The sequence below is a fragment of the Bactrocera latifrons genome, unplaced genomic scaffold (assembly GCF_001853355.1).
Source record: "Bactrocera latifrons isolate USDA-ARS-PBARC rearing strain unplaced genomic scaffold, ASM185335v1 scaffold_24, whole genome shotgun sequence".
In the NCBI taxonomy this organism is placed as follows: Eukaryota; Metazoa; Arthropoda; class Insecta; order Diptera; family Tephritidae; genus Bactrocera; species Bactrocera latifrons.
In genome coordinates this window covers 1,302,168-1,326,012 of record NW_017535963.1, presented here as the reverse complement: position 1 = coordinate 1,326,012, position 23,845 = coordinate 1,302,168, and the positions used below count along the sequence as shown (strand labels likewise).

At 38.4% G+C, this 23,845-nt stretch overlaps 1 protein-coding gene and 1 long non-coding RNA gene across 3 annotated transcripts in view; one reads left to right on the top strand and one right to left on the bottom strand.

Moving 5' to 3' along the window:
- The window catches only part of LOC108969070, a 216,708-nt gene that overhangs the window by 11,735 nt on the left and 181,128 nt on the right, over positions 1 to 23,845 (bottom strand). The window lies entirely within an intron of this gene.
- On the top strand, positions 20,573 to 23,833 carry LOC108969068 (zinc finger protein 620). Its single transcript, XM_018933571.1, has 2 exons — positions 20,573 to 20,926; positions 21,502 to 23,833. Exons 1-2 carry the CDS (start codon positions 20,824 to 20,826, stop codon positions 23,439 to 23,441), a joined length of 2,043 nt encoding a protein of 680 aa, XP_018789116.1. The 5' UTR covers positions 20,573 to 20,823; the 3' UTR covers positions 23,442 to 23,833.

Sequence of the window (23,845 nt, the reverse complement as noted above, 5' to 3'; positions counted from 1 at the left end):
AACTCGACGGATGAACCATCTAAGACGTAGCCACGGCCAACATTTGAAAGTTATAATCTTTAAAAAATAAATTTCAAAGAATGTTCTTTCGAATGATAATAAACATTTCCCAATAAATGTAAAGTGTTTGTGTTCTTTCTTTAAAAAACTAGGGAACCTTGGAACGGATCACCATTTACTTTTAGTAAACCAGCAGACATAACCGCAACTCTACGGATTTGTTATCGGCTCAAAATATATTGTTAGTTTATGAGAGTCTTCATGGCATATTATTATGGAAGTTCTAGGTACCGCAATGCACCAGCGTTATACATAAGCTGTCCAAGCGAGATCACCTTTTTACGGTTGGCCATTTAATTCAAACCAATCAGTCTAGAGTGTTAAATATATTTTTAGTGTTTGAAAAAGTTTTGTATTTACTTTTTGATACAAAATAGTGTCTACTTGGAAAATTTCAGGAGTAGAAATGTTCAATATAGCACTAATGGGCGACGCTGATTTTGGAAACCTAAGCCATCTGAAAAAAAGTAAAAGACGTAGTATGAGTGTTTGCTCAATGCCTTGCCATCAACTATGCGTTAAATTTTGGTTTACTTAACCAAGTATTCTTCCTTCGGTAAGGAGTTTTTTTGTTACCAGAACTTAACTGATGGATGACTGCTAACTAGTCATAGAGAAAACGGGAATTAGTCCTTCCTATTTACAGTAAAAATTTAAAGTGATATTCTTTTTTGCAAATTGCAGTTTTTAGAAAAACACGGATTAGATTTGGAAATTTTTCTTTTTCACTATTCGACAACTGAATAATGTTTTCAGGACTCTAAAGTGTACTTTATGCCAACCAAATTTCCGTTTCGTGAAATCTAGACTGGTCCAATCTTTAAAGGCTATATCGTGATAGCGAAAAGTTTCTACAATTTGGCACCTTTGTAGGTTGAACCTTTCAAATTTGACTGAGTTTGAACCTTCTCGTTTGCTGCCAAGGGGAATGCGGGTTTAAAGTCTATTTTTTGATGCCAGCGAAGCTAAATTTCGGCTAACTTAAGATTTCAAACCCTTTACCCAAATAAAAAGCAATTTGTCGTATAGACTCTCCAATGATTACTTAAGTGTTAATAACCCAAATTCCTGCAACAAAAAATTCCGTAAAATCGAAAATTCAAGCAACTTTACGATCCCACCCAAAACGACTATAAAACTGAAGAAATATATGGAGAATTCTCCACATGTAGTTAAACATTATCTGACAAAAGTTTTGTGAAAGAATTTTATGGAAGAAATTGTTGCACCACAACAACATGTCAACATTTTTGCTTTTATGACGCAATTTAAAATCAATAAAATCGGTGGCATACACACGCCCTAAGAATATGATGCAGTAGAGGTAGGTACATGTATATATATATTTAATTGTTGGACGGACATTAAACTCTTTCTGCTACCTTAAATATGTTTTCGATGCAACATGCAAACGTCAAATATGTTAATTATGGCGGCAACGAAGCGTAACCTGAATAATATTAGCTGAATGAGTGCTATCTGGGGTATTTGCGGCATGCAGCATGTGGCATGTGGCATATGGCTATCTCTACTGCCTAACAGCAAGGCATTCCGCCGCCCGAAATGCCCGAAATGAACTGTACATTTAAAAGCCTCTAAAAAGCGTCCACGAAAGCGGTATGCAAATAAGCCGCGAGACGCGACGCGATGCGCGGCAGCATGTGACAGTTAGAGTAGATGCGCTATCCGATGTGCTTTACTTGTGGTGGGTTGTGGTATGCAGCATGTGCCATGTGGCATGATAATCAAACTTTTATTTATGCAATTCAATCCCATGCAACATTGAATGATTTCGCGCGCATGATTGAACGCCATGACTTTGTTGCAAGCGCTGAAGGCTTGTGGCACCGCCAACATTTGTAATGAACCAAAACGACCAACCACCGCTGGCCACACCCAAAATAGAAATTTAAATATTATATTTTCCTTGCAGCGAAGAAGAGTGCTTAAGATTTGGAGCGTTCGCTAGTGTATTTGCCACACAGCCGTAAACACACGACAATAAAATAAAGTATTATTTGAAAGAAAATATTTGCTTCAGCCAACAATTTTCTGTTGTTACACCCCCCCTAACCCATCGGCTAACTGGTCGTTATTTACTCATTATTGCCACCTTATTTCTTCATGCGTCCCTCAGCTATTCGCTCACTTAGCCGCGTCGGAGTGAGTTTCTTAGAACAATTCAAATAACCATAAAATAACACTGCGGCAGGTGATCGATATTTCTGGCACTAGTTTTCCCCAAAAATTTCGTGTAACAGTATTCTGATTTTGCCTCGGTATAGCACACTTCCCCATTGGTCCCTAAACGTATTTATTTTGAGTGGCATGCGAGTGACAGTCGCGCCGATGTGTTGAGTGAGTCTTTTGCCTTTTAGTGGCCGTCTATTGAGCTTGTCTGTGTTGAAAATGAAGCTATGGAAAATTAAACATTTCAGAAGCAATTAGTTTTGATAGTTTCTTTTATGAAAGGCAGAGAGTAGCAAATGTGAAGGAGAGATCTTGAAAACCATGAATTTTTCGGGAATTTTTCTGACATAGATTTTTTCAGAAATTAATGTTAATATATGTATTTACGAGGTGTATTCAAAAAGTATCGCGAATTTTGTGTTTTTTCATAAATTACTTATTTAGTCATGAATATCTGTTTTGTCCCCTTCAAAGTAATCCCCATGAGATATTATACACTTGTGCCAACGGTTTTTCCAATCTTCGAAGCACTTCAAAAAATCATTTTTTTTTTTWTYYTCTTCAGCTCCTCCTTCGATGCCGCCTTTATCTCGTCAAGAGAAGTGTAACGTGGTCCTTTCATGGGCCTCTTCAGTTTAGAGAACAAGAAAAAGTCACAGGGGGCCATATACGGTGGCTGCGGCAACATTAGGGGCGTTATCGAGGTGCGAAAGCCAATTTTTGTCACATCTTCTTGGAACATTTTGTACCACCGATAAACGTTGCTTCGGTCCAAGGTAGCTCCTCCGTATGCCACAGTCAATATTCGGAATGCATCCGCGCACTTAATTTCGCTTTTCACACAAAATTTGATACAAGTTCTTTTTATCCATTTTTTGAATAGGTAAAAATCGAAGACAATCCAAAACACGTGCAAGCAAAGCTGCTGTCAGCAATTAAATGAACATTCAAAATGGCCGAGCTTGTCGGCATAAGTGAGATACATGAGTACCAACACAACGCCACAAAAATTCGAAATTCGCGATACTTTTTGGACACACCTCGTATGTTGGAGGGATAGTCTTCTCTCGCAAACTCGCCAACAACTCCATTTTAATGCTAACAGTCCACTTTCCGTCTTTCAAGCGGAAGTGGCATCTAAGCAGCAATGTATGTATCGAAGTAGAACCTCCTTCAATTAGGTCAATATACATTTCGATAGCAAAGTAGCAACAGGAAATAGTGTCTGGTCTCATAATCAATTGCATCAACCGACTTTGTTTTTCGATTTTCTTAAGTGCCTGGTTGAAGCGGATACTCTAAAGCCAATGAGCTTTCAAACATTTTCTGTGCCTTTAATCCAATTTCATTAGGCTGAAACACCGTCTCCGTTTTATCTTGCCTTCGTTGGTCAACAACCAGGATTTGTGCGGCTGGGAGATTCTACCGTTTCCGCATAGAATGTTTATGAAGTTTAATATTCTTTCTCATAGCAAGTTCCATATTATTGCAATATTAAGAGTTCTGCCTGGACATTGTCCAATAGGAATACAAGTGACGAGGTTAAACATTTTTGACGGACGCAAATTTCTAAAGTTTCAGTTAGTAAGGTAAGGTGAAAATATCAAGACACTTTCTCCTTCACTGTCCAACTTTCACTAGAGTGAGGTTGACCAGGAATCAGTTTCTGGCTCTTCAAAAAATTATGAAAAACTTGAGGCACTTCGTCGATACACCACAGTCTCTTGGTAACACAAATGACCGGCGTTCTCAGATGTCCAAGTTGCATCTTTCGCAATCTTTGTTGTGAGAGTCAGCCCAGTTAGCAGTGTTAATTATCTAAAAGGCAAGTATTCGAAATTTCTTGAAATACTATATATGTATGTATATATATATATATATATGTTGGCTAGCGCTTCGGAGACCGAGGGAAGTGTTCATAATTGAGGATGGAGCCAAATGTAGAAGTTGACTAAAGTAAGGAAAGTTCTCTGAGCGCCATTCACTTGCGAGTGGCCAAAAATGATTATGTTACATATGGCTCAAGCAGCTCATGATTTCAAGTTTTAGACGAAGTACCCTTTGAGAGAGCATACGTTTGAAGGGGAAACATCCCCTCCCCAGGTTTGTCCGCTGGGTTTGTGATCCACCACGTAAAAAACGCTATCAATGAAGAAGAAAACTGCGTAGTATAAGTCACAATTAATTGTCAACAACTTTATTCTGCGTTCTTCTGTCACTAAAGTAAAGACGAAATTTAGATTTGAAATAAAAGTTTGAGAAACGCTGGCCTCAAATGCCGGCCATTTACGCACACCCCACTCATAAAGCCATTCAATTCGTATTAGAAAATCATTTACTTGATTTATGCGAAATGGATTGCTGCCAACGGTACTCCCAGTGTCGCTGTCGACCCCCCAACAAAATTGTTTTGGTGCGGAACACACAATCTAAGGCTTTCGGACGACAACAACAGCATCGTCAGCACTTGAGGTAAATACTTTAAAGTAGAAAATAAGCTGCACGGCACACGCATTGACGCCACACTTGCCACATCCGAAAGCAAAGCATTGCATGCGCAGCTAATTCCGAAATGCTAATGTACAACGGTACATTGGTTTTGTTGTTGCGTATTTTTGTAACACTACGTGTATTACGAGCTATTGTGGCAACTTGTTGTGATTGTTGCTGTTGCTTTTGTTAAGTTCCGATGTTATTTTGGTTGGTGTCTCTGTTGTTTTGAAGTTTTGTCACGTTCACGGGCAAATGTTTTATTGATCATGAACAGATCGATAGACAAACAAAAGGCCGCGGTGAAAGAGAGTGCGGGGGTAGTAGTGCAGCAGCGCTTGGTTGCATGCGGCAGGGTAGACGCATAACCGTGCGTTGGAGTTGGAGTTGTCCATCACTGGCACTTTAAGTTGATGGCACGTAAGGAGATGTTGTATGTTATTATTGTTGTATTCGTTATTGTTGCTTTTGGTACTGTTGTTGTTGTTTTCATTACCTTAGCTGCTGTTTGCTTATTTTCATTGCTGCGGTGCCGCCCGTTGCCGCTGTGTATTGTTTTCAATTTTTGTGGGTGGCTGTCAGCCGCGCTAATCGTACTTGCAACATGCTATCGCCGGGTATATTTAGCGCACGCGTCACCAAAAATCTATAGTGCAGCGCGTCAGCAGGTAGAATTATAGCCGTGCCGCTGGACAGGCGCGTGCAACAGCGTAGATTGTTGAGTTGTCATTGAGGCACTCATGCATGGCGAGGGTAGCAATGCTGGCCCCCCTTAAGTGTGTGCATATGTATGTGTATATATGCGAATGCGTACATTTATGAGTGTATGTGTGCGTTAAAGCTCAACTACGACTACTTGTATGCATTTCTAAATAAGGTGTCTATGGCGTAAGATTAATTGAAGACTCGTCAGTGTGCCATTAATCTTGCTTAGGACGAGCAAAAAAAAAAAAAAAAATATCCAATATATAAAAGAACAACAACAAAATAAAATTAGCCTTTTTAAGTGCCGTCGCTAAGGTTGTTGTTGTTTCGTTGGGGCAGCCTGCGCTTGGCATTGGCCCTGGGCGAGGCGCAAATGACTATATTACTATATACAAACATATATATGTATATAACTTGCTAAAAATATTCAAATGTGCACATAAGCACGAAAGCGCTTTGTTGTTGGTGCGTGCTGCTCGGCTTTCTGTCGCGCTTTATTTTGAAAATATTTCTTTAGTTTAGTTTTTCAAGTGTGCCACACAAAGCCAAAGTATACTTTTGTCAATTACATGTTTTTCTCACAGCATCTGTTGCATTACGTCAACTGACGGCGGTTTTTTGCTGTGAGGGGGAACCTGTGCGCTTTCCACCTTCTTTGTCCGCGTTCTTGCCACTAATTGCCTTTTTCGTCTATGCTTTGAGCGCGCGCCTTGCCTTTGTTGCTTGGTGTTGAAAAATTTTACGATTTTTTAAATGTCATTTTCATTTAGACATTCACTAACACACACACACACACATGTGTCAATACATTATCGCTCCCCCCAAGGCTTAAGCGTTTAGCTAGTCGCTTTTTCATCTCACTTTTAGACTTTAATTTGTGTTGCGCTTTGGATAATGCAATTTTTTATTCCAAATCACATGTGTCACGTTGATTAAAATACGCTCTCAAGTGCTGAAACTTATTTATTTTCTTCCTTGAGTTGCCTTTAATTTTGTCAAACGTAGTCTTTTCTGTGGCACATTTGGGTTGATATTTTGATAGGTTGATGCCGAGTTGTACCTGCATTGGGAAAACGTTCTCGAAGATGGATTGATGTGGCGCCAACTAATTTTATGCGTTCTCTGGGGGTTTTGAGTGTTTTTTTCCTATCGAAACTCGAAATTTGGGTGTTAAGTTTTTTTTTCTTAATTTTGGTTCTAAAATATCTGCGTAAGCGGTTTCTACGCCAGTAAAGAAGAAGAATATACTACATTTTCATTTAAATGTGAAAAGGAGTCTAAGCAAAGAGTAATGGATCACTTCAAGCGAAGAGTGGATTTTTTCTTAAGAATACTCCTGCTAGCCGATACATAATATATGAAAATGATTTTGAAGCATATTATATTTATTTTACTTTTTCATCTCAATTTGAATGTTAAGAAAAGAACACAAGATTGCTTTCGATGGAAGAGTGAGCTCCAACGAGCTTTAATTCAAGTCTCTACAAAGTCGAATGGTTGAAAAGTGAGCTTTGTTAATACCGCTGTTACAGCGCGTATACATGCCAGGCGCTGCAGCATAATTCACTCTAGAGGAACACCACAGCTCTTGCAACCCTAGCCACACAGATCATTCCACAAACATACCTTTCGATAGTGCTGATGATGCACAGACCAAAAAGTTTTTACTTTTCGTGAAGAATGAACTGAATAATATGGTAGGTGTTATTACAGAGCAAATACCTCTATGATTGTGTCTTCAAAATTTCGATAAAAATAAGTCGGGAATACCTTCGCAAATGCCCAGCCTTTATTCGATTGAGATGAGATATCCTGCATGGCTATCAATGTTCCTACTACTGTGATCGAATTGAAAGATGAATTTTTAATTTATACTTCGCGGGTTTTTCGAATGATCATTCCGCCACATTTTCAACTAATATCGTGCCGCAACCACGGCATTCGCCTGATTTACCTTCGTGTAACTACTGGCTATTCAGCAAATTCACATGACCGCTCCGAGGACACCGTTTTGACTCAATTGAGGATATAAAAGCTGAATCGAAGAAGACTCTGATGGCCATCACAACGGAGGATTTTCCAAGTGCTATGATGACTGGAAAATTTGTTGGCATAAATGTGTTGAAGCGTTAAGGTATTAGATAGAGATAAAATGGACAATATTCACCTTTCAATTTGATAGTATATACAGAAATTTGGTGAGGTTGGGATGGGAAAAAAATAGGTATTTTATCAAAACCAATGAGTTGCTGTAAAAGGTTTAATTGATAACAAATACGTCTATTCTTCTTTACAGACATTGTAAATCGCTCAAACACTTCTTCGTCTTGCGATTTCATTCTAATACGAATTAAAACATTCCTCTTTTATTAATAATGGTGCAGTTTTAGACTGCCATTTCTATTTAGATCACTTACACTAGCTGAAGCTGGTCAGAGAGTTTTAAGTCGTAGAACTTGGTTAACATCGTTCTAGTGCTCCTTATTTCATCGTCATCGTGATCCTGCCAAAATGCGCAATTTTATAATTCTTTACAGAATATTTCAACGAAATGGTCAGCAAGAGAAAGTCGACTCAGTCCGGAATTGCATTTTGATAAAGGAAAGTGATATGATGGCATATTCTAAACTTTAGTGTCTATGTAGGGTGCTTAGAAACCAGCATTGCGCCCGTATACTCGATGAAGAGGCAATCTTTACAATCCCGGTTCCATAGCGAATCTACTTATTTTAAGAACAGTTTTTTCAAAGTTCAGCAAGCCAGTGATTTAGTTGTGCTGTTCAGTTAGTTTTCTCCAAATTCAGGATAAAGAAATTGTAGCAGGTTGAGTCACAAATCTAAAAATTTCGTATAACATATTTACAGGGATATCGAATCAGACGTGGTGAAATTATGCTTTGGTTCAAGATTTGCTTTATGTGTTTAAAGAATATGGTGAACAGACTTTTCTATTGCTTACTCCACACTATTTATCGCGGATTTGGTGCATACTAATATTTCAATAATTTTCTGAACAATGAATAAATTGATTTCCGCTATTGTGAGTTTTACTCGAAACAGTCATACCAGTAACAGAACATCTTTGAGAATTGTTGAATCTTTGGCATCGGGTATATTTTGGTAATGGTGCCGGATTGAACAAAATTAAAGCTTTCATAAATAAATTTTGAGTAACTACAGAGCTTATCGACAACAAAAGTGGTCAGCGATCTCAATTGACTCTCTAGTTTTCCCTCTAGTAATATATAGAGAAACAGTATCAAAATACTAACCAGTATGTACTACCTGCATCCCATCTTGTCTAAAATAAGCGCACAGCTGCAAAAATTCAGTTCTAAATTTAAGTCAAAATTGTAGAAAATTTATTGCTTTCCAATATAGGTCATCTAAGATTCAGTAGTTGCAATAAACCAAACCCAACCTTTCTTTAAAAGACGTTAACATTTTCAACAGCTGACCTGGGCCGGGCGCATATCCTATTCGCTATGTTGGCAGCTGCTATTATCTCTTCCACGAATTAAATCGAACCAACGAAAATGGGTAAATAATGAGAGCAACCCACCCAAAAGTGAACGATTTCCCAACAATTAACAAAATTAGACAATCAACGCATCTCATCAATGTCACTGAGAAATAATGAAATCTGTTGAAAAGCTCATTGCGGTCGGCGCCTGCGCAAACGACCAAAGAAAAAAAGCGATAAGCAAAGACGAAGAAAAAGATCTCAAAGATTTATTGAAGGCCTAAAGAAAAGCAATAAATTGTTGGAGGATTATTGAAACTTACGAACACACAAGAAAAATTCATAAAGAACTGTGTGTGTGTGTGTGAGTAGTCGAATTGTCATCGAGAAATAATTACAAAGGAAATGTAGGTGAGAAGCGTGAATGTTACACAACGGACTCCACAGCCAAGTTGACAATCAAAATAAGATCTTGGAATTATTGGCGCCTGATACACAATGTCACACGGATGAGCACAACAAACATACATAGCATATATACCATATATCGATCTTCATATGTGCAACACAGGACTGTGAGTCAAAATAAAGGAAACTTGTAAGGCAAAGCAGAGGGAAAAGTGCAGCCAAGCGCAACAGAGTGACAGCGGCAGCATAAGCCAGCAGCTGCCTATAACTGCGCATGCGCCACACATTTTAGCATCCATATATGTATGTGTGTACTGGTGTATGGCATGTTTGATTACCAGGTCACTAAGCATGCAGCAAGATCTTCTAAAGCGGGGTAGCCACAGTCGCAGCCATACCAAAGCCAGAGATGTGCCGCTTTGCTGTAATGCAAATAATGCGGCAGGCAGCCACAACAACCAGCCAGCTTGCCAGCCAGCCGTGGAGGCAGCTTGCAACGTGGTGGCATGTGGCAGCACAAATCAGTGCTTGCGCGCTGCTGCATAAGTCATATGGTAATTTGATATTCTTATCACCGACTTAACGGTTGTTGCTTGCTGTTCTATGACAACAACATTACAAGCAACAACAACAATGAATCCAACATTGTCCAGCAGCGATAAAAAACTGTAACATTGTAATGGACAGGGAACACACAGCCCTCCAGCTAGCCAGCCAGCCAGCCAGCCGAGCAGCCAAGAGTTCTCTGGTCTTCGCATTTGTCGCTCGTTTGTTGCCATTAGCACCGCGCAGTCGCGCCGTGTTGGTGGTGGCATGAAACGTTAGCCAAACTAATTTCGTATGCACACCGTTGGTGTTTATTAGTATGTGTTTACCTGGCTGCCTCGCTAATAATTCAATTTAATTTGTTTTATCGACAGTTTAAGCTGCCGTTAGTTGCCGTTACGACATCTTGTTCTTCAACTGCAACATCTAACTCAGCTTCACCTTCGGCGTTCACATCGCAACCTTCGTCAAAGCTACAGTTTAACAGCACAACCGCGACTTGCCTCGGCTACCAGAGTTCAGTCATCTGTTGTGTTTTTGTTGTTGCATCCACTACTATATAGTTGTAGTTGTTTTTGGAGATTTCCACTGACTTTGAATTATGCAGCCACAAATTGTCCATAATGGGCCAATATGAAAAAAGGCGTTTCATTAGCCACACAGTGACAATAAATTAAATTAGTCGCCGTCAATGCTGTCAACGGGGCAGCCACTGGCGGCGCGCGGCAGCTTCAGCTTCCATGTTCTTTGCTATGCTAGCGCGGTAGCTGGAGCTCAGCAGTGGCCTGAATGCGGTCTATTGATCGCTAATTAAAATACGATTTAGTCTCTATTTGGTTGGCGCGAGATATTAATCTTTGTTGGGAGCATCTTCAGCGGCCAAAGCCACACACAGGCCACCAAGCAGAAACGGGGACCACACATACAAAGCGTTGAAAAAAATGATTTGCTTAGTTGACCGCATAAAGTTTGTAATTTGTATCGAAATGTTAATATATGTATCCCGAAATTTCGGGATTTCACTTAAAAGTTTTAGGTTTTAGTTGTTGTTTACAATAAATTGCGGTTTACATCGAAGTCTAGATACTAGTATTTTGTGAGAACTGAAATTTCGGGATTTCGCTTTGTCGTTTCGGGATTCGAAAGAATAATCAAATCGGAATTTTTATAGCAAAAAAATTGTGCTTATATCGAAGTATCAATACAAGTATTTTAGTAGTACTGAAATTTCGGGATTTATTTTTAGCGAGTGCAGTTTTGTTTTTTTTTCATAATATAGGGATGAGCGTGTATCGTAATATCAATATGAGATTTTTAAAATATACCGAAATCTCGGGATTTCGTATTGTGATTTCGAGATTTAAAAAAAAAATGTTTATTTAAATAAAATTTTAGCTGTATTTTCAAAATTTAGGTAGGGTAAAAATATGAATATTAAAAAAACCGAAATTTCAGGATTTGGAGTTTCGGGATTACGTGTTGGAATTTCAGTATTTAAAAGAACAAAATGAGTACTCAAAATCTTATTTGAATACGATACATATAGTATATTTCAAATTTTACGATTGACTTAAAATGCGACATTTTTTCAAAATTGCATGTCGACTTGAGTTTTTTCGGTGACTTCGTACACATAGTATATTTTAGCCTTTTTTAAGAATGCTCTCAAATTCGTGATTTCGGTTACAGGTTTCGTCGGCCGCTTATTGCCTTGGACTGTGATTTTTATTATTTTTCTCCTTTTAAAATATATTTTTCTACTCAAATATTAATATTTACAACACTAAAAATTACCGCAATAAATTAATTAAAATTTTCAAAAAAAAAAATTAATAAAATTTTCAAAAATTGCAAGGACATAAAATACCGACTTTTCGGTATTCCCGTCTCTATCGTTAGTTTTTAATTTTCTCATACTTTTTTCATAGCAAATGAAATAAATACTCGTAGGAGCTTCTAGCTATTTATAAATTCATATCGCCGAGTTTTGTCGTTCATAATTTAGTTTCAATTTAATTTCCTACATATGTTTCTATATGTATATATACGTGTTTGTGTGTTGTTATGTTCAAAGATATCTACGTATGAATCATGATAATGAATTGTTTATTGGCGTTTTGGGTTTCATGAGAAAAATCGAATTAAAATAGTTTATGAGTTGTCTATGGTTAGTTTGTAGCACCGTCTACGTTATGATGAAGAAGAGCACAGAGTAAAAAAAAAAGACAACAACAAAAATAACAATTTGTCATAAATATGTGAGCGAAACTATTAAGTAATACAAATATGAAAATTATGCATTCAAAGCCACAAGCGCCTGTCAATATTGATAATAAATATATTGTGAATCATGAGATTAAAGCAATGACAAACGCACTTGTAGAAGTACTACTATGAGCAAAAAATAGTAAAACTTTCTTCATAATTCTAAAATTCTTACTATTGATTATAGCAGTATATTTTAGGTATATATATATGTATACGGTTGCCAAAAAAGTCTTGCGGTATTTTTTTTGAATTTTTTCCAAATTTCAATTGTTCATAAAACTTTTTTCATGACTCATGCCAGCTCTGGACCGATGCTACGGCTGCTACCATGCCGGTCTATTTCGATCAATTCAGCGATTTCATCGCAATTTTCGAAGAGAGGCCTTCCGGAGCGTGGCGCATCTTCGACCACCTCTACACGAACGAAAACGTTGAAACCATCGTTGTGCGATGGAAATGGAAACTGTATCGGGTCCATAAACTGCACAAATTTTATTGGCGGCTTGAGCTGCATTTTTGCCTTTATCGTAGTAGTACAGTAAAATATGCCGTATTTTCTCTTTATTTTGCTCCATGTTTGCGACGCTATAACTCACGAACGACTCAAAAGAAGCGACAATCAATCAAACACGTGTTAGCGCGTGAAATTAGCTTTCCAAAAAGGTATAGCATGACCCGTTGCGACAAATAAAACTAAAACTACACGCTCTCAGCGCCAACTAGCGAAAATACCGCAAGACTTTTTTGACATACTAATATATATGGTTTGTAGTAAAAATATACATTGTAAACTGCAGAAGATATGCGAAGTTATATTAGTGAAAAAAATGATAAGCGAGTGACAAAAGAACGCGCAACTTAGCAAAAATTTCAGTGAAGGTGTTCATTAAGAGCAACTAAAATATTCTGAATTAAACTTTTACTATTTTTATGACAAAAAATAAGACTGATATCTAAGATATCTAATATTCGAATCAATTACAGTTAAACATTTTAATTTTTGAAACAATTTTTTTTAAGTAAATATGGTTAACTGGGTATGCAATTACTTTTCATTTTTTTCTTAAGTAAATTTATGCAATTTGTTTGCTCACATTCATTCTTACTCTTCTTCTACTCTGCTTTTATTCCGGCAAGTTCAAGGTAATTCCCGAATTTTGCACACAAAGTGTGTACTTGTGCCTTCTTATCGTTCAACAGCAAGTGTTGCAAGTTTTTTGCGAGAAATCAATAAAATTTAAGCTGAAGTTAAACATCGTTTTTCTGAAATTATTTCCGGTAAAGTAAACATATATGAACCGAACAGAGCTGCATGCAGTTTTATGAAACCGAAACCAGGTTCAAAGGCTTCAAGATAAGATTAAATTTGAACATAAATTATCAGCAAATATTGCAGTTTATGTCTTGCAATACTCGCCTCGAATCAATTCATAAATGAGTCAGTGGATCGATTGTGTTTGCCAAGTGAGGCTTTTCGTACAAAAAAGAGACAAAGTGCAAAAATTATTGATTATTTCTGTATACGCTAGATGAAGTTTCAAAACCCTTGGTTATGGTGATGGACACAGGGTACGTACATATATTAAAATAATCGAGATGAGAAGATTGTTTGAAAAGTTAGCTATTGTGATGGAATTTGGTGTTGTTATATATATATATATATATATCTTGGTACTCTCTACAATAATCCAGCTTAAACAATTATCCTCGCATGTGACCGCTCATGTATCACATAATGGTGGCGAGTTCATAGTAAAGGTAAATCAATTTATATTCTAGTTATTTTATACAGTATTTATCAATGGACGAACAGCCATTTACTCCTGCGAAGTTTTTAATAATACATACGTATCCCTAAAGACGCCTCACCATATTGATTTCAATTAGTCAGACTCGTTCTAGGCATTTTAGATAATAAGCGTAGATTTTAGTCGATTGATAATATCGGAAGATTTACTTTCGCTTTTATAGTAAAGATTTTCGGAAAATTTTAACCAGATCCAAGAAGATTGAGAAAATGTTTCTTAGGTTGTATCTAAGGTCTTCCAAGGTTTCCGCCTACTGGGGAGTTTTTCCTGTAGTACTGTATATCAATATGAAATAATCGGGAATAATTACTCGCTCTCAGTAGGGGAAAGCTTTTCATGGATTCTTATCAACTTTTAAATTTTCGTCTTAGCACATCCTGGAGTAAAGCACACTAATTCGAATAAAGTAAAAACCTTTGCGTACTAACTCACTTAGATTACTTGGAAGAGTAATTAATGAAAAAATTATTTCTAGAATAAGAAATCTGTGGTCATCATTTAAGAATAGAAGCGCTGAAAATCATGGAAATAAAGCTATAGATATCATGAATACTTCTTTCTACTCTTTGTATTCTAAAGTTTTACTGCACTGTCTGAGGAACTCAGAGTTGTTGCTTTTGACGCTGACATCGAGTGAAATTTATACGATATCTAGATTACTATAGTAATACTGAAGAAAATATATTAAGGTAGCCACGAAGTTTGGGAAACTGACACCTTATAAAGTATCCGTCTATTGGCTGTACATACGTGTGCTTTTTTAGATAGAGATCTGCCACGTTCCTTTTCAAGAAGCTGTTCATTTGTCGGAATACCCGATATCTGATAACTTTAGGTTATAACTGCCATACAAACTGATCGATACAAATAAAGTCCATTTACTTATGGTATTTAGTTGAAACAATCCTCGTTGTATGCACCGTAAGCTTAGCATCAAAATGTATAGCAAGACTAAGTCCATATAGTTGCTATGAGAAACACACCTGTGAAGGGAATTACTTGTACGCTTTTATGGATTAGAGCGTTGAGGAATCAGCAAATATGAGTGTTTGGAAAAATGTCATGAAAATGCTTTAAATGAGCTCAGCTCGTTGACTTGTGCCATTAAATGGGCGCCTAGAAGCATTGTCAATAAGTAAGTGTAGCGAACTGCTCATAATTATATCCATAAAGGGATCACTGTACCTCCGATAAAAGTGGAACCATTATTAATTACAATATAAAAATGCGAAGAAATCACACGAGACAATATTAGTTATGGAAAAAGTGCGTGTAATTTTGCTTGCCTGAGAGCACACCTGCGCCTTTGTCTCGAAAACGTTTTTGGCACGTTACAAAGTACTTAACGCTACGAAATATCGTCAGTGAAATGTGAAAAGCAAATCAAAAATCGAAAACAACAAAGCCATCAAACAACAACCACCCCGCTGAGGAGTTGCAAGGAGGTACGGGCGCACCGGTTACTCGATTTGGCGCCAAAAAATCACTGTAACGGCCAACTTTACCAGCGATCAGTTACTTTCATTCATGCCACACAAGCACACATATGTTCGCCTTTTGCGCCACTTGGGTGACTGCGAAATTTCTTTAAGGTTTCTCAAACACACGTGGACGCGCCGTCTTTTGTGCGCACAGCAAATCGAGCTCGAGAGCCAAGTCGTCGTGCTGGTGGTGGTGGTGTTTGTGATCCTCACTTGAGGTGGTGTCTGCCGCTTAATGATCATTATGTTTGTGCGACTTATGCGTCTTGGTACGTGCTAAGAAGGCAACAGATGCAGCTGAAGAAGTTTTCAATATAAAATGTAGCATGGCAGATCCTTTGAAATGCGGCATAGAATTTGTAAAAGAAAATGTAAAATTAATGCATGGTATATGTGTGTAAGTGTGTGTGTGTGTATTTGACTATAAGGGTTGCAAAACAATCACAGCTTGCGGATCAAAATCAAAATTCGGCCAGCGAAAGGGGATGATGACGGCGGAATGCCACAGCGCGTTGCAATATTGCAAGCTGCAGTTTGGCTCTGCGAAAGGTGGTGGCATGCATGTCCTGTGCCAGTTTGGCAGTCTGCTAGTGCGGCATGCCTGCAGCCGCCCAAATTGAGCGCCAGGTACTTTTRCAAGGACCTTCCGTTCTAGTTTTGCTCGGCGCCAGGTAAAATGCGTAGGGTTTCGGGGATGGTGAATCCAAGGCGCGTTATGCGATGAATTTATTTACGACGTGTGTGTGTGTGCGTGTGTGAAAAATTCAATTTAATCGGCAGTGCATGCGCATTGAGTTATGCGCCTCACTTTTGAGGTGGCAGCTGACTGTTTACATAYTTTATGAAAAATTTCAAAACATTCTTGTGATATGCGAGCGCGCAGTGGTGTGTTAGTATGCGTTGGAAATATTTCTAATATTCTTGGTTTTATTTTTGATTTTTGTTTTTTTTTTCGGCTGTGGCATGTTTGCGCACCTTGACATTGTCAAACTTGTAGGTAATTTCTTGAATTTGTTATTTATTGTAACTGCCGCTTGTTTATACTCAGCGTKGTGTTGATTATTCGCATTGTATTTAATGAATTTTGCATTTTGTGCTTGAAGAGCGGAATCTGGTGATCTTGTCTCGTGCTAAAATCGAATTTGCAGCTGCAACTTCCTTTTTGCGGGGGACACTGCGAGGCGGTGCACTTAACGAGGGTTTCATTTGACATGGTCTTGATTGATTGCAGAATTGGTGTCAATTGTACARATATGAAATAAAGGACTTTTGCAATAGCTTAATACAAATAGAATATTTATTTGAGTGCATTTTTTATTATGATAATGTTTATCTACGCAAAAAATATATATATTTGTATATATATACATAAAAAAATTACTTTTTGAACCAAAAATCCACTGAGCCTTTGAAGCTTTCAACTATTATTTTAATGAAAATTAGTTGTTTATTTATGCTAAAAAAAGAACTTATCATAATCTATACAGTGTTATAAAAGAAATCTTAGGAACCTACTTAAATTTAAGTTCGTCCAATTTTGTAATACCTCTCTTCTCAACATTTGTTCCCAAAATATATCAACTTTTTAAGGGATTACATGGGTTTATAGGTTCCAAAAAAATAAATTTTTTGTTTACCTTATTATATTATACAAGACCTCTAGAATATTGTCCTTAAATTTCGAGTTAATTCGAGTAATAGTTTCGGAGATACAGTCTTGAGTACTTGTGCGCTCGAGGATAACGCGTTTTTATCGAAACTGTGCTTCTGAAGCCGGTTGGCAAGATTTATCGAGAACTACTTAACCGATTTTTATGAAATTTCCTAAATTATAATTTTTTGTAAAAACGTCTGCCAAAAATCCAATTTTCAGTTTTTTTCCTTCGTTCAAATTCTAAGTTAAGGTTTTAACGTGTTTTGGTATTTTTTCTACTTTAGATGATCCTGTAAGAGGTTATCCTGCCAACGCTGGCGCATATTTTTCCCGAGTTATTGTCAGCGAGTTTAAAATATTTTTTTCTCAAAACTTCAGAATTTCTTAGTTAATAGTGTATGTATGTAACAATAAATTATTCCAATAAAATATTATATTTTATTTTTTATATGAGAAGAAAATTAAAAAAGAAAAGCTGTTTTCTACCCAAGGAAACCCATGTAACTTAAGCTGATAAGCAATTTAGTCTCAGATTTTTGATAATAGCGTATTCAAGTTAATTAATTATTTTAATACCCAGAAAGGGTATATTCAGTTTGTCACGATGTTTGTAACACCCAGAAGGAAACGTTGGAGCCCCTCTAAAATATATAACTGAGTGATGAGCTTTATGAGCTGAATCGATTAAGCCATGTCCGCTTTTCTATTCAATTATATGTACATATATACCGCGAACTAGCCTCTCATTTTTTGAGATATCGATCTGAAATTTTGAATACGTAATTTGCTTTCTAGGAAGAAATTCATTTGTTGGAATCGCAGATATTGCACCACTGTAACGTATAGCTGCTATAAAATCTGTACATTCTGAATCAAGTGGTTCTATGGAAACCTTTTTCATTGCATAAAATATCTTTACGAATTTCGGCAGGGGTTATTGTCTAAAAAAAAAAAAATAGTTCCGATCGTATTACTCTAGCTTACAGCTGCTATAAAAACTTATCGATCAAAATCAAGTTCTTGTAAAGAATTTTTGTGAAAGATATTATAGCTTCGATGCAATCGAAGTTTACGTTTTTTCTTGGTTTTACTACATATTACTTTTCCATAAAAAAATACTGTGTAAAATTTTAAACTAAACTAACCACTTTAAGCTAATTATTTTACAAATACTTTTGTTTCAATATAGTAGCACACCAATACGTAGTTCAAGCCAAAACTAATTGATACCCTCCAACAATAATATAATGTATAAAGCATATTTCGAAAATCCAGAAAAATCTGTAAATCAGTAAGAATAGACTACTGCCATAAAAGTTTTCTTTTAACAAATACAGGGTGAAAACCGATACTTTATTGTTCAAATTTCAAAACTGGCCACCATTTCTAGATGCTTCCTGTTATACGATCTTTATAGTTCTTATAAATATTTGTGCAAAATTTTTAATATTTTAGAATCAGAGTTTATACCCAGAATTAAAGGCTTTTCAATCTCTTTGGGTTTATGAAAAGGATAATTGCTTGTTTTGATACTTCATTTTCAAAATTTAGAAAAATATTTTTGAAAGTAGTCAAGATTTACATATATATATATATGTGAAGAAGTTCTTTTCATAAATAAAATAAAGCAAGAAAGTTGATTTCACTTTTCTTTTAACTCTTATTGAGCCTTCCAAATTAATATTTAACTACAGGAGCATGGAAGTAAATCCGGARCATAAATTAAAATTCAAAAGTTTTTTGATATGACATTGTATAATGACTACTGAAGCTGAACAAATTCCATGAATAGGGGGTTTTTCAATATTTACAACTTAGTATAATTCATCGAAGTAAGTGTAGTAAAGTTCTGATAAAAAGCACATCAAACGTAAGGCGAACGAAGATCTTGTCAAAAGAAATAAATAAAATATAWAGAAGAACTCCTGTATACATACATATGTATCTCTTCACTATATATATGTACATAATTATTATAATATATCATCGTATTTGAGTCTGCGCAAAAGCATGTAAAGCTCTCTTTTGTCAGGTGAGCAATATGTAATATTTCCAACAGAACTCTTAGCTAACTGTAACTTTCCAGTGGAGCAGAGGTACAATGAAAACGAAACGATTTAAAAACTTAACAAAGAGCGCCAACAAACACATTTGCCCTAATGAAGAGCGCCAACAACTGAGTGGAGCATATATATCTATTTACACTTAACTGTAGTATATACAAAGTGAGCTCTTCGCTTTGTATCATAAAAACAACAGAGAACTTGAAAGCGTAGACTGAGCACTCACCTGTATGCTCCAAGCAACTCTCGCGTGCTTCAAGCCAGGTGTAGAGCGCAAAGCTCACAGCATAATGAGGCACATAGCTAAAGTATATAAGCAGCGAAGAGCGCCAACTCCACCCATAAGTGAGCATAATAAAATGTAAGTGTGAGCGTTGAGGTGTAAATACAACAAAAAGCGCTARCGAGCGAGAGCTTGTTTTGAAACGGACACACTGCCAAGCAGCTGCTCACGCTGATCGCCGGCCAACGCGTAGCACTATGCTGAGCGTTAGCGCTCGGCGATCGTAATGCGTGAGTGCAGTGCTAAAAAAACAACAAGGACAATATGAAAGCACTGCAAATAAGCTGATAAAAGCACCACTACTAGCGGTGACGCTGTTGAAKCCACGACAATCATTGGACGCCGTCGTTGTGTGAGCGATCGCTRCACGAAATTACAGAGCGCAACGATCGTTAATACGTTTGCTTATCGACTTTTGTGCCTACTTTGCGTTGTGCTGTTGTGCTTTYCTTGCACGCCACTGCCCCAGCCGCWRCAGCCTASCTACTTAATGTAGTCCGCATATGCATCTGTCCGTCTGTCTGGCTGTGCGAATGCGCCTCGAAATGTGCCATAGTTAGTATGTGTATTTATAATCAATGCGGCATGTCGTGGCGCATGTGGCACGTGCTGTAAATTCAGCATCCACTCACGCATACACATCACAAGCCGARGCGCACATCTGTTCGGCACTACGTCGCTGGTGGATGCTGTACGCTATTGTGGATGGTGGTTATTGTTGATAGTGTGCGGCGGCTGGCTGACTCAGATGGCGATCGTGCGCGTTGATGATCATTAACACATATCGGCAGTTGTAGGCTACAATCATAATGATCTTGTTGCTGAGCTGARTTAGTGGTTGATTTTAGGATATTGAAAAGATTCCATTCCTTCCCCTTGCTGTAGGCAGTCGCATGGGGATCAACGGACGATCGGAAGTAGATACCGCACTGCAGATGTACATACATGTGTGTGTATGTGGTGGCYTACAAATATCCGTGTAGTACGTGCTATGCCAAGAGGGGTGAATTCGCTGGTGGTGGCGATCATACCGCACCAGATTGCTTGCCATTACCCAKGGGGTTGGTTATTTCAGATATTTCTATGCGTCTGACATTGACTTGGTATAAAACTTAAAGTGATCGTGTTCCATTGCATCATTCGTAAACGAAACTGCAGACGTGAAACGTGCGACGTGACGTGCGGATGGTACAGCGAAAATTTAGTGAATATTTCCAAAAAATTTTCATAAAACAATATGCGCATTGCAAGTGAGTTGTGAAAAARTGATATTTGAGATGCTTGAGTGATTTGTTAGAAACGCAAATTGTTAAAAAAATTTCATTGAAAACGGAAACAAAATATTCATGCCAAGTTTCTGGTGAACAAAAGTGCTCTGTGATTTGTGGCTTTACAAAAATTGTCATGGATAAAGTGAACTACAGCAAATGTCCGCTCAAGAAGCGTCCCATAATGATGTTGGAGCAGGAGGCGCAGCAACCAGAACACATGGACTTCTTGGATCAAGGTGAGTAACTCTCAAATATAGAATAATTATATGAATTTTTAACCAACTTAAGCAAACTGCGGCACTAGACTTGCACTTTCTATAACTCTCGTGCATAGCTATATTTTGGTTTTAAAACTTCAAGGATTTGCTCAAAAAAGCAAATAAAAATACTTTTAGTGAAATTGCAATTCGACTAAAGCCTTAGAACTCAACAATAACTAAAAAAATTTTAACTCAGAGTATTTTAAGACTAATCAAACTTCAAAGCTGATAGTGAAATGAAGTTTTTTCAAAGATTTTAAAAATTAGTTAAAACAATCGACTAAGAACTAATCACATTAATCAAAACTATTCAGATTATTAGTCATTTCGACTTAGTCAAAGTAATTATATTGATTAAATTGTTGTTAAAAATCAAAGATTGAATATTAGACCAACAAAAGTCAGCATCTAGCGTTGCGACTAAAAGCAGCTTAATTAGAAACTAATCTTTATGAGTCGAAGAAGTTTAAATTGACTGCATGAATTAACTTAATCTCAATACTTTAAACTGTATGAAATTTTAATCAAAAACTTGATTGCTTATTTTCCAGACGAAGGGCCCGTTGATCTGAGTCTTGCCGCTGGCGCAGCGCCTGTACACCAATCAGCTGCTTCACCACCACCAGCACCAGCACCAGCGCCTTCGCCTGCGCCATCCACCTACGCTGCGTCCTATCAATTTGGTCAAGACAATACCGAACAGCGCACCGCGCTACCCACACCGCCGCCGTCAGAGAAATCTGTCAGTGTTTTCACACAAAATAAAGAGGAGCTGGCGCGGCGCATTTGGGAGGAAACGCGTGAGATCGCGCGTGCCTTTCCCGATGTCTTCACGCGTGAGGAGATTGCACGCAGTTTAGCGCGCTTGGGTTATGGCGATTTTCCRCTGCCACCAGAGGATGAAGTGTGCGGTAAGGAAGAAGTTGAGATGAGACCAGAGCCACAAAGAAAACAGAAATATGATGGTATAACACCCCCGCCACCAGCAGTGAATGCGGAATTTGCGGCGCATGAAATCAAGCAGGAGATAATTGAAGTTGATAATTATGTGCCGACAGCGGGATTCAGAAACTACAATAACAATTTATTGAAAAGCATAGCTGAGTATGAAGACTGCATACAACCGCAAGCTTATGGTATGCAAGTGGAGCAGATACTGCCACAACAACAGCACATATCAGCGCCACCACAGTCCATGCAGCGGACGACACAAGCGGAGATCTGTTATTATCCAGCAGAGCGGCGCGATTATGAGCCACAGGATTTGAGTGTGAAGAATGATTTGCCGGCGCGGCGCGTGCTTGGYGAGAATATCAATCTGCACAATGTGGCGCGTGCGCTGCTGAGCATGCAGCAAATGGGCACTAATAACAATAACAATAATATAGCGCATGCACCCGGTACGCATGAGGAGCGCCACACAGCCGACTCACCAAATGCAAACGCGCTGAAGATCAAGACCAACAACGATCTCTACTACCAGTGCCAGCAATGCAACAAATGCTACTCCACCTACGCCGGCCTGGTGAAGCATCAGCAAACGCATGCGTACGAGAGCACCGAATACAAGATCATACGCAGCGTGAATAACGCCGAAGCGCCCGGCGCGCTCGAAGCAGCTGGTGAATTCTCCAGCGATAAGGCGGCAGCACTTATACATTCCTCCAGCATTGCATCTGCGCAGTCAGCGCAAAAGCCTGTCGGTGTACCGCGCTACCATTGCAAGGATTGCGGCAAGTCATACTCCACATAYTCGGGCCTGAGTAAGCATCAGCAGTTTCATTGTCCCGCCGCCGAGGGCAATCAAGTGAAAAAGATTTTCAATTGCAAAAACTGCGACAAGACCTACGTCTCACTGGGCGCACTCAAAATGCACATACGCACACACACGCTACCCTGCAAATGCCCCATCTGCGGCAAAGCCTTTTCACGCCCCTGGCTGCTGCAGGGCCACATACGCACACACACGGGCGAAAARCCCTTCAGCTGCCAGCACTGCAATCGCGCCTTTGCCGATCGCTCGAATTTRCGCGCACACATGCAAACCCACTCGGATGTGAAGAAGTATTCGTGCCCCTCGTGTACGAAGTCATTCTCGCGCATCTCTTTACTGGGTAAGCACTTGCAGGGCGGCTGCCAGCAGTCGCCGCACTCAGCATCGCCAACATCGTCCACCGAGAATTTGGCAGCATACGCCGCGTCGGCTACATCAGCTGCGCTCAACGGCGAGGGTGGCTTCAGCCAGCAGCAGCTGCAACAGCACATGCAACGACTACAACAGGGCGCCTAYAATGATGAGAATATGCCAGCCGACCGCCAGCAGCCRTCCGCTTACTATTACGCCGACAGCTTAGGCAGCAGTGGTGACGATCAAGAGGAGCTGGAGGAAATGCATTATAGCAGCACGACGCCACCGCTCGCTGCACAGTCAGCGCAAGCGCAACAGCAGCCATCAATGCCGCTAATGGCGGCGCACGCCGGTGAATACTGAGTGTTGGTGTGGTGTTGTCTGTTTGTGTAGCCGAAAAGTCTATTTAGGTTTTGAAAAAGGATACTCATAATTTAGTTTATAGTTTTTAAGGTTCCAAGCAGGTTAGGAACTCAGGTATTAGTATTTAAGTTTGTGGGGAATACCAAAAAATATGCAACAGTGCCAAAAATTAGCGGTAGTGTATGACAGGGTCGCACGTTAGTGTAGGCAGTGGGTTGTGACAGACTATTAGGTAGCTATCTATTTATTTATTTCTAATATTCAAACTTATTTATTCAATTATGTATTTTAATTTAATTTAAATATTTATTTATTTATTTGGCATTTATGCGTCATTAAAGCACATATGCGACATTTAGCGGTATGCAGAATTTCAACCATATCATTTCTTAGAAAACATATGA